Here is a 10,994-nt window from a genome sequence, read left to right as displayed (position 1 = left end):
AATAAACTGACATTTAAATATTTTAAAACTGTTAAATCCCTGTTATCCCAAATAGAATCAATGTATCCTGTGTGTGTTTTTTTTTATTTTTTATTTTAGTACCGAAAAAATGTCTATAATATCATGTGATGCGGTTGCGTTGTGCTATTGGTCGCATGTTGGGGTGAAGATGGCGGAGTCAGGGATGTGTGTCAGGTAAACGAGGGAAAAAGTTTGTTTTTTAAATACAGTAAGATTTCAACATCTTTAATTCTCATGTTGAGGGTGATGAATTTAGATTTTAACGCCTTGCTGAGTTCTTCTTTGGCCTGCTTTTGTCGTTTGACGGCCACAACGTGGAGGGAACGTGCTGCCACATTTGAATAGCAACTTTAGCTTGCTAAGATAAGATAGCCTAAAATAGCTGGCGAACAATGGCGTTGCTAAGCTAACGCTAACCCGTGAATAAGTGCTCTTGAACGCACAGCTCTCCGAGACTTCCCTCGGTTGACTTGCAGTTGTGAGCTAAAACTTGATTCCGCCTGAATTATAAAACGCTGCTCGCGTTAGATGGTCACGTAACTAGTCGGTTTGGCTGTTTTACTGAGTTTTGTCGCGTGTGCATACGTCTGTTAGCTCGCTAAGCTAACTAGCTAACTGGGCTGAGTTGATAAGTCAGTTTGTTTAGTAGATACATAATTGGGGCGCGTTATGTGACCACAAACGCGGGATTTAAACAACGTCAGTGTGACAGGGCTGGTGAAGCTCGGCTGTATTGTATTTATTTCTAGTTAGCCGGGCTGTTGAGTGTTTGCGGATACCTGCACACCACTGGCTGAATGGTTGGCCGACATGCGTCCCGTCACTTTAGGCCGCTGGACTGACACTTTTCGCTTTATTCTGTGCAGGAGCAGTCGGGAGTTATGGACCATCTTGCTGGGGAGATCTGCTTTGCGGGAACCGGTTAGTAAATTCCCTTTCTCGGAGTCAACGGACAAAACGGCTGAAGGTTTCTCACACAACTTACGCACCGGCTTTTGTACCATTTGTTTTCTACCAAGGAGCACACTGCACTACTTTGTCTATTTAACCGAGGCTGCGTGATGAAGGATCTAGTGTAGAAATGCGAGACACGGTGCTGTTGAATCTCGGGCTAAGCTGTGGTTTCATTAACGTTTGTGTACCGTGACAGGACCAGATAGAAGCGGAGCTGGAGCGGAACGGGGGCCGCCTGTTGCAGGGACTGTCCTACTACAACACGCCCAGGTACGACGGTGGTTAAAAATGCTCCCCACTCAGGGGAGATGGGTTTATGATGGATTCAGATACAAAGGCAGTGGTAATAAAGAAACCGTAGAAAAATGCCTGTTGTATTCTTTATCTTGGTTTTGTTAGCTATAGACAGTCAGTGTTTATATTTTGGTTTATTTATTTATATTTTTCTCACCCAAATGGAGTTTATGGATGGCTATCTAACTTGTTAGGCTTTAACTGCTGTATAAGTTGCTCAGAATTTCAATCCAGTTTCAATCCAGTCATGTTACTCTGCAGTGGACCTCCTGACAGCATTACATAGTAGCCTTCATTAACAGACAGCTGATGATTAGTTATATTTCATAGAACTCTCACCCCCGCCCCCAAATCAACACCACCTAATGCAATTCAGTGTAGTGTTACTTCTGACGTGTTTGGATGCAGTTCTATGCAGTGGCACTGCTGATATTGTGGTATTTGAAAGCACTCTGTGCAGTGGCACTGCTGTTTTTATGAGGCTGTTCCTGTGTGCAGCTTGTCCTCAGCAGAGAGGCTCAAGGCAGATAAAGATGTCGCCCAACCTCTTAAAGACTTTGGGCTGCGCATCAGCAAGTTGCTGGTAAGCACTGCAGCACCGCCCTCCCACACACACACACACACACACACACACACACACACACACACACACACACACACGCGCGCGCGCACTCACAAACTGTGCATCCGGCAGGGTGGGAAACAGCAGGTGGGCAAAGTCATGATGCCTGACTCCGTTATGGCATTTAGCAGATGCTACTATGCAAAGCAACTTGCAGAAGTGCTTAGATAGCTCCGCTGAAAAGTGTCCTTAGCTAGGACAAGTAGGTTAGTCCCAAAATAACCTTTATACCAAGATACCAGCCCGGAACAAGAATCAGTGCTGCAACCTAAACTGAGAGACTTGAGCTCGGGTAATGCAAGTGTGTGTGTGTGTGTGTGTGTGTGTGTGTCAGGGTCTGGATGAACAACAGAGTGTGCAGATTTTGCAGTGTTACCTGCAGGAGGACTATCGAGGCACTCGGAACACACTGAAGACAGTGCTGCAGGATGAGAGACAGAGCCAGGCTCTACTGCTCAAGGTCACACCTCCCTGTCTGTCCCTGTCTGTCCCTGTCTGTCCCTGTCTGTCCCTGTCTGCTGTCTCCCTGTAAGCGCTGCACAATATATTGGCGCATCGTTATCACACTTTGCCCCGTCGATCTTTGTAGTGCTGATGTCACAGAATTCGCAAGCCAATCACACATGAGCATGATGACTGATCACTAACCTTTCAGAGTTTTTTGGGCGTGTTGATGAATCCACTGCATTCACACGATCCAGCAGATGTATAACCAACAGATGGTTCCCCGTGTGCTTGAATAGGCCACCATGGGCCTAATGTTTACTCTCTGATTTCTAAATATATTTTAAAAGTTAATTTATGACATGACTCACAATAACACTTACCCTCGTGCTGTGTTTGTGTCGGGTATTCAGATAGCAGATTACTACTATGAGGAAAGGGTTTGCCTCCTGCGCTGCGTGCTCCTCCTCCTCACTTACTTCCAGGACGAGAGGCATCCCTATAGGGTAAGGGCCTGTCAGTCATTCGAGGGCCCCTCTTGGATTGGCTCCTGGGAGGTGTTTGCTGACGTGGCTGCTGGATGTGTGTGTGTATGCGTGCGCGCGCGCAGGCGGAGTATGCTGGCTGTGTGGCTAAGCTGGAGAAGGACTTGGTGTCCAATTACCAGCAGCAGTTTGAGGGTCTGTTCAATGCTGAGGCCCCGACGTGGGAGACGCACGGGAACCTGATGGTGAGGCTCTGTTCATCTCTCATGATTGGCTGCTGTCCTCCCTTCTCTGGGGTATCTCCAGATTCAGCTTGAAGTCCAGTGATTTTTGCCTTTCGTCCAGTTTTTCACGTCCGTCTCCCCTTGTCCACCACAGACGGAGAGGCAGGTCTCCCACTGGTTTACACAGTGCCTGAGGGAGCAGGCCCTGCTGCTAGAGGTTCTCTTCCTCTACTACGCCTACTTCGAGATGCCCCCCAGCGACCTTTTGACCTTTGCCCGGCTCTTTAAGGAGCAGGGCTTCGGACAGCGACAAACCAACAGGCACCTCGTGGACAAGAGCATGGACGCTCTGGTGGACCGGATCGGGTGAGGATACACGCACGCACAGTAACAATAAGAGCATGGATGCTCTGGTGGACCAGGTGGAAATATGCACACATGCCCACACGCACGCACGCGCACACACATTCACATACGTACGTGCACGCACACTCACTTGCATACATCTTAGCCTACAGGAAAAAAAACATGGACAGACAGACCTGTCTGATTCTGGTCAAGGTGCTGGATTGCGACCTGCATGGACAAATGAGTGTGTGTGTGTGTGTGTTTGTAGATATTTCAGCTGTCTGATTCTGGTTGAGGGAATGGATATTGACTTCCTGCATAAATGTGCACTGGAGGACCGAACAGAACAGCACCAGCTCTCCAGCACACAAGAGATCAACAAGGTAATACAGACTCAAACGCCATAACACCTACACATCCCACAGCTCCATAATCAGTGGTTAAGGTACTTGACTTGCAATCGGAAGGTTGCTGGTTCAAGCCCCACCACTGCTAAGTTGCCACTGTTGGGCCCCTGAGCAAGACCCTTAACCCTCAATTGCTCAAGTTGTACTCAGTCATAATTGTAAATCGCTTTGGATAAAAGTGTCAGTTAAATGCCATAAATGTAAATAAGTGTAAATGGTAATACTCAAACCTCGTGACACCTACACATCCCACAGCTCCATAACAACATGGCAATACAGACTCAAACCCCGTAACAACTACACATCACACAGCTCTGTAACAACAGATAATGAGACCTGTTGATTTAGTAGCAATTAGCTACTCACATCAAAACATTCACCAAGCATATAGAGTTGTTTTGACTCAACATACTCAAATCAACAGCCCAGGGTTGTTTTCTTTTGTAATTCAAACGGCGGTGTGTCCGTAATAAAAGTCCAGTTGCAGATCCGGACAGCACAGCCCAGATTAGTGACTTTAGTTCTCTGACACCCAATACAGTCCATCATCTGATTATCAAAAATACCAATAATAGTCCATCGGATTACTAATAATACAATCGATCATCTGATTATCAAGAATACTAATAAGGTGTCTGGGGTCAGGAAGGATGTTACATTTTGGAGTGTTGTGGCTGTATAGAAAGGTATTTCACAAAAGCAGAATTTCACTGTAACCAAAAGTGAGAGAGACAAATATTTCTTGCATCTCCTGCTATTGGACAGAACAGACTCAGGATGAAAACGGTAGCGGAGCAAGAATAATGATGAGTACCGTATTCTCTCTCTCTCTGTCTCTCTGCGTGCAGGAGATGGATCAGATGCTGCTGGCGTTCGGCGATATCTGTCACCACGGCCCGGTGCTGCTGGCCTGGGTCCTGCTCCGGCACACACTGCAGCCCGTGGAGGCCGCGGCAGTGGTCAGACGTCTGGGCCACACCACCCTCCAGCTGGGGGTGTTCCAGTACCTCACAGACATGCTTCAGGCCCTCGGCAACACGGCCAACAACGTACGTGCTGCACGTCGCCTGTATTAGCCCTGCTCTTTGACTAATCTGTAGTGCCAAGAATGGTTGACTAACGGAAGTCTATTTAATCTGGGCTGTGGCTTAATGGGAGTCTGGGAACTCTGGTCTCACCCCTCGCCTCTAACATAGTCCCACCCCTCTGCTTTCTGTGTTTAAGTCTAGGCGTAGGGTGTCCTGGTTCTTGTTGAGGTAAAGGTTAGGACTAGTTAGGGCTGTGTTACAAAGACACACTCTAAACGGAGCGTGACGAGGGATTTCTCCGAATAATCGCGGGAAAAATAGCTGCACAAGCCACCAAAGAATCCCACAAATCTAAGTAGCATATTTTCTCCTTTAATAAAGATACAACAGTAAGAAAAACGTTTTCTCAGTTTACCTTTTCTTCGGAACAAGCATAACAAAATGGTTAGTAGACCTAGTGGGCTGCTCTGTTGTCTTGGTAACAGCTAACTTGCTTTATTCTGTTTTTCTGTTTTGTGTATGATGATCCTGCATTTTGACACATTCTCATGGTGCGCGTGGGATCTTGAAGGACCGCGTCCTTTCCTAGGGGAAGATGAGCCGTGGTAGGGGTGTCAGAACGGAAGTGGCCCTGGGCAGAGCAAAAGTAATTAGACATTTGCATTCCTTTCTTTTGGTTCTGTCTCTAGTGCACTGCCAGCACAGCGCGGATGTGTATCTACGGTCTCCTGTCATTTGTTGTTACCTCGTTTGAAGAAGATACACTGGGCAGCCAGCAGGTACAACACGGCACACACACACACACACACACACACACACAGAACCTGTTCTACAATTACACATTAAAATAGCACTAAATAGTTATTGGGTTTATGCTGAACAAAATATGCGTATACGCCATATAACGTAATGGTGTTCTCCTCTCTTTCTCGGTCTCTTTCCTCTCTCATCCCCCTCTTCTCTCCTTCTTCTGACGTTGTTCTCTCTCCATCTCTCTTGGCCAGTACCTGATAAGTGCTGCGTGTGAGGTCCTTGCTGCCCCTAGTCTCGCAGAACTCTTCTGGGAGTCCGTGAGTCTCTCTGTCTCTCTGTCTCTCTGTCTCTCTGTCTCTCTGTCTCTCTCTCTCTCTCTCTCTCTCTCTCTCTCTCTCACGTGTATTTTAAACAAGCTGAGGTCCTGTCTGGTTTCACCTTTGACCTTTGCCCCCATGTGTGGGTCCCGCAGAAACCTAATGTCGGGCTGGAGATGGTCCTGGACTCTGCAGTGGGAGTTTTCCCTCATAAGACTGGACCATTGCTGCAGTTACTCACTGCACTCCTGGCTGACAAGTCTACAGCCAAGAGGGTATACACACATACACACACTTGTGCTCGTAATACATACTCACACTTGTGTAACATATACCTGTGCTTGTAATTCAGACTCGCACATTGATATTCACGTACACTCAGAGAGACTTTTAATAAAATTGTATATATTTAAGCATATTTATAATGTTGTTGTTGTTGTTATTATTATTATTATTGCTGTTGTTGTTGTTGTTGTTGTTACCACCACCACCATAATACTGAAACCTACCATACACAGACGCACACTCGAGAGCCCAAATTTTATTCCTGCGAGGACTCTCCTTTCTCAGGTGTACATGTTCCTGGATAAGATGTCCGTGTACACAGAGGTTTACAAACACAAGCCCAGCGACGTGCTGTCCAGGGAGGATGAGACACTGTGGCACAGAAAGACTCCCAAGCTCCTCTACCCGCTAGGTCAGTGGGGGGTGGGTGCGTTGGAAGAGTTCATGCTCATGAATTTGTCTCTTTGTTGTGTAATTCCTACTCCCTGCTCTGCTCTGCTGTGCGCGCGCGTGTGTGTGTGTGTGTGTGTGTGTGCGCGCGTGTGTGCGCGTGCGTGCAGGTGCGGGCCAGACTAATCTGCGGATGTCCCAGGGCTGTTATGGGCAGGTGTGTGTGGGGCAGGAGGGGTACGTGGTGCGCTGGGACTACTCATACAGCTCCTGGACCCTCTTCACCTGTGAGGTGGAGATGCTGCTCCACGTTGTCTCCACTGCAGGTACACACACACACTGCTTGGCTAACCCTAACCCTTTACATGTTTACACAGAATCTACTCACTGATTTTGTGAGTGTTTAATAAATGTATTTTTTTGCGTGTGTTTCTGCATGTTGTCCATCTCTGTGTGTGTGTGTGCGCGCGTGTGTAGATGTGCTGGCCCACTGCGAGAGAGTGAAGCCCATATTAGACCTGGTCCATAAGATCATCAGTACAGACTGGACCGTGTCTGACTGCCTGCTTCCGCTCACCTCACGCATCTACATGCTGCTGCAGAGGTGACAAACATACACGCACACAAAATGATTAGAAAATTATTATACTGCTAAAACAGTAATATTACTGTTTCTTTTGGAAGATAATGTATACAGAGCAGAAAAATATGAACGTGTAATATAATTTTACGAAGGAATCTGTTGCGTCAATGCTTCAGCATATTTTTTTTTTTAATGGATTAATTATTGATTTTATGACTTTTGTATATTAGGTTGACCTCTGTAATAAATCCACCAGTGGATGTGATTGCTTCCTGTGTCAACTGCCTCATTGTACTTGCCGCACGGCAACCTGGGAAGGTAGGCGGGGCCAAAGCAACATCCCAGAACATAACGCTCTAGTCAGAATGAATATGTATGTGTAGTGGTGAGTTCCCGACCGACCCTGCACTCTGATTGGGCAGGTCTGGTCCAGTCTTCAGCACACTGGTTTCCTGCCCTTTGGCTCCACCCCCCTGACCAACATGGCGCAGATCATGAGGTAACCCTCAAATGCACTCTCTCCTGAAGAACTCTGCTACCTTTTTAACATTTTGCATACATGCGTATGTGGGGAATTGTGCGTACATTCTGCCTAGTAATAGATAACGTCAAAAATGTTGGCGAATTGCAAATACGAAGCAAAGGGAGTGCATTCCCTCATGGAAAACTCAGATTTCCTAAGTCAGTTCTGACCCCTCTGTACCAGAGATGTTCTGCTAAGTTTGTAGGTAACATCCTAACTGTAGATAAAAGTGGGCATGTGTTGTCAGAACTACGAGTTTTAGAACAGTTGCTTGAGTGTCACGACTGATCTCTCTGTGTGTGTGTGTGTGTGTGTGTGTGTGTGTGTGTGTGTGTGTGTGTGTGTGTGTGTGTGTGGCGCTGTAATAAGCCACTAGTGTGTCTGGAAACCCAGACGAGTGCATACGACAGATGGACGATGAAGCTGATTCCAAGTTGATCAAATTAACCACAACAACATATCGTTAGAAAGACCAGCCTCATGACAGAGCCCTTCAAATTAATTAAAACACAAAAGCGGGTCATTTAACGTTGCCAAAGATGCAATTTTAAAATGTCACTTAGGGTGAATTTTGTGCTTGTTATAAAACCTTTTGTTTATTTACAGCAAAAAGAAAATAAATGAAAGTACATTGTGAGAATTTACACTTAATTTAAGAATATTAGCTTGTGTTTGCTTATTTACATATGAATAATGAATGTATTAGCTAGTAGCTGGTATTGAGATTGTTGCGTCCTGGGTCACATGCCGGTGTCTTCTCGTCTGACAGCGCCGAAGGCATGAAAGCGGGTAACTATGGTAACCTGCTGGTGCTGATCGAGCAGCCTCGAGGGGAGTACGCGGTGACCATCGCCTTCCTGAGACTGGTGACCACACTTGTCAAGGTAAAACATGTGCGCACACAGTGGTTTTCTAGCTTTTTACGATCTAATACCTTGAGTGGTTCGTGACCCTTCACGTGTGTGTCTGTGTGTAGGGCCAGGTGGGCAGTACCCAGAGCAGAGGGCTGATTCCCTGTGTCCTCCTGGTACTGAAGGAGATGTTGCCAACGTACCACAAGTGGCGCTACAACAGACACGGAGTGAGAGAGAAGATTGGTGAGACATGCGCACGCGCACACGTCATTTGACTTCATTAGCTGTTAAACAGTTTTGGAGCGATCTTGAACATGGGGCTCTGTGGATGACTGTGGCAAGTGTGATGCACAGCGTACATACACGTGTGCTCATACGTAGAATGATGTAGTTATGAGTTACGCCCCTCTGTCTCTCTCTCAGGTTGCTTGATTCTTGAGTTGGTCCATGCTATCCTCAACTTGAGTCCTGAGGGGGAGTCACATGGCAGGTATGGCAACCCATACAGACTGTTGTGATGGAATGATTTCACTGTGATCCCGTTATAAATGTGTGGAATCGCTGCACTAGTATTTCTTAAAATCTGGATCTGAAATCATACAAAATTATGCAGAAAATCTGGTTTTTGCAGTCGAAAAACGTTTCACAGCGTTTCACGTTTCGTCAGATGGAGCTCTATCTGGGATGCGTGTGGATGGGTGTATTATATAATACATGTAGAAGTTTCCAGGGAGTAACTGGACGTTGGCAGACAGATGTTCAAATCATCATATTGACCATGGGGTGTTAAAGCAGATCAGTTTATTTTCCTCACATTGTCTAACTTCAGTGCCGTAGCAACAACTGAAAAGGATTTGGAAACAAATGTTGTTGACCCCTGGCTAACCTGTGTGTGACCTCTAACCCCCACAGCACCCCAAGTCTCCAGTCCCTGTGTATTTACAGTCTGGCTAACACTGAGGCTGGTCAGGCTGTGGTCAGCATCATGGGAGTGGGAGTGGACACCATCAGCATGGTGCTCAGTGTTCAGCCGTGGAGGTGGGTGGAGGAGGGTCATGCATGTGTACTGGAAATGTTGTTGGTCACCAAACTACAGTTCCCTTTGGTCACTTTTAAATCTGTTTAAGAACGTCCCTCTAAGTGTACTCTCTCTCTCTCTCTCTCTCTCACTGTGTGTGTGTGTGTGTGTGTGTGTGTGTGTGTGTGTGTGTGTGTGTGTGTGTGTGTGTGTGTGTGTGTGTGTGTGTGTGTGTGTGTGTGTGTAGTGGCAGTAATGATGGTCCTGGACAGGTGCTGATCCAGATGGTTAAATTGGCCTTTTCAGTCACCAATAACGTCATCAGACTCAAACCACAGTCCGACACCATCTCACCCTTAGAGCAGGCTCTTACCCAACATGGTGAGACACACACACCATCTCACCCTTAGAGCAGGCTCTTACCCAACATGGTGAGACACGCACACCATCTCACCCTTAGAGCAGGCTCTTACCCAACATGGTGAGACACGCACACCATCTCACCCTTAGAGCAGGCTCTTACCCAACATGGTGAGACACGCACACACATTCTCGCGCGCTCTCTCTCGCTCTCTCTGTGGCTGTAAATCTAATTGTAAATGTTTGTTTGTTTCTCTTTCTCAACCCCAGGTGGCCATGGCAACAACCTGATAGCAGTTTTGGCTAAGTACATCTACCACAAGCATGACCCGGCCCTGCCGAGACTCGCCGTCCAGCTGCTCAAGAGACTCGCCATGGTAATGGCCCACTGCAAGCTCGCCCTCGGCCTTTAAACCCGTCCTGTCGGCTGTCAGCCTTATCAAAGCCCCGCCTCCCTTCAGTGCTCCAGCCACACCTCTCCAGAGCAGGCTGAGTGTGCATGTTCACAATCACTGACAGGCCGAGGATGGCTTGGGTCTCCTTCAATGAATCTCTTAACATGAGATTTTTGTGTGTGTGTGTGTGTGTGTGTGTGTGTGTGTGTGTAGGTGGCGCCTATGTCTGTGTATGCGTGTCTCGGCAGTGACGCTGCACCCATACGAGACGCGTTTCTCACGCGTCTGCAGAGCAAGACCGTCGACCTGCGCATCAAAGTCACCATTCTCGAGTTCCTCACCGTCGCCGTGGAAACACAGCCCGGACTCATCGAACTCTTCCTCAACCTGGAAACCAAAGACGGCAACGATGGGGCAAAGGTCAGAGGTCAAATATATATTGCTGGGACTTTGTAATTGGATGTCCCCAAAAGTCGCCATCAAAAGAAAACAGTGTTTGACTGAAAACAGGGTGTGCTCATGTATTTGAGTCCTGATTTATCTCACATGCATTCTGGGGTGTGTGTGTGTGTGTGTGTGTGTGTGTGTGTGTGTGTGTGTGTGTGTGTGGGTGTGTGTGTGTGTGTGTGTGTGGGTGTGTGTGTGTGTGGGTGTGTGTGGGTGTGTGTGTGTGTGTGTGTGTGGGTGTG

General features: G+C 47.2%; 1 protein-coding gene across 2 annotated transcripts in view; it reads left to right on the top strand.

Moving 5' to 3' along the window:
* The first annotated feature begins 149 nt into the window (after positions 1-149).
* Positions 150-10,994, top strand: part of nup188 (nucleoporin 188) — a 21,907-nt gene continuing 11,062 nt past the window's right edge. For both annotated transcript variants that reach the window (XM_027029998.2, XM_027029997.2), the window contains exons 1-25: positions 150-195; positions 888-942; positions 1,172-1,245; positions 1,768-1,852; positions 2,226-2,351; positions 2,749-2,841; positions 2,946-3,065; positions 3,199-3,410; positions 3,661-3,775; positions 4,648-4,848; positions 5,517-5,606; positions 5,832-5,897; positions 6,053-6,172; positions 6,468-6,594; positions 6,743-6,898; positions 7,050-7,176; positions 7,386-7,473; positions 7,578-7,654; positions 8,448-8,562; positions 8,655-8,775; positions 8,956-9,022; positions 9,445-9,570; positions 9,798-9,931; positions 10,181-10,287; positions 10,519-10,725. In XM_027029998.2, coding sequence (XP_026885799.1) covers positions 170-195; positions 888-942; positions 1,172-1,245; positions 1,768-1,852; positions 2,226-2,351; positions 2,749-2,841; positions 2,946-3,065; positions 3,199-3,410; positions 3,661-3,775; positions 4,648-4,848; positions 5,517-5,606; positions 5,832-5,897; positions 6,053-6,172; positions 6,468-6,594; positions 6,743-6,898; positions 7,050-7,176; positions 7,386-7,473; positions 7,578-7,654; positions 8,448-8,562; positions 8,655-8,775; positions 8,956-9,022; positions 9,445-9,570; positions 9,798-9,931; positions 10,181-10,287; positions 10,519-10,725 — 2,835 coding nt within the window. In that variant the 5' untranslated portion in view covers positions 150-169. The remainder of the gene's footprint in view (positions 196-887; positions 943-1,171; positions 1,246-1,767; positions 1,853-2,225; positions 2,352-2,748; positions 2,842-2,945; positions 3,066-3,198; positions 3,411-3,660; positions 3,776-4,647; positions 4,849-5,516; positions 5,607-5,831; positions 5,898-6,052; positions 6,173-6,467; positions 6,595-6,742; positions 6,899-7,049; positions 7,177-7,385; positions 7,474-7,577; positions 7,655-8,447; positions 8,563-8,654; positions 8,776-8,955; positions 9,023-9,444; positions 9,571-9,797; positions 9,932-10,180; positions 10,288-10,518; positions 10,726-10,994) is intronic.

Source organism: Electrophorus electricus, chromosome 22, assembly GCF_013358815.1.
Source record: "Electrophorus electricus isolate fEleEle1 chromosome 22, fEleEle1.pri, whole genome shotgun sequence".
In the NCBI taxonomy this organism is placed as follows: Eukaryota; Metazoa; Chordata; class Actinopteri; order Gymnotiformes; family Gymnotidae; genus Electrophorus; species Electrophorus electricus.
This window is presented reverse-complemented; position numbering and strand designations above follow the sequence as displayed.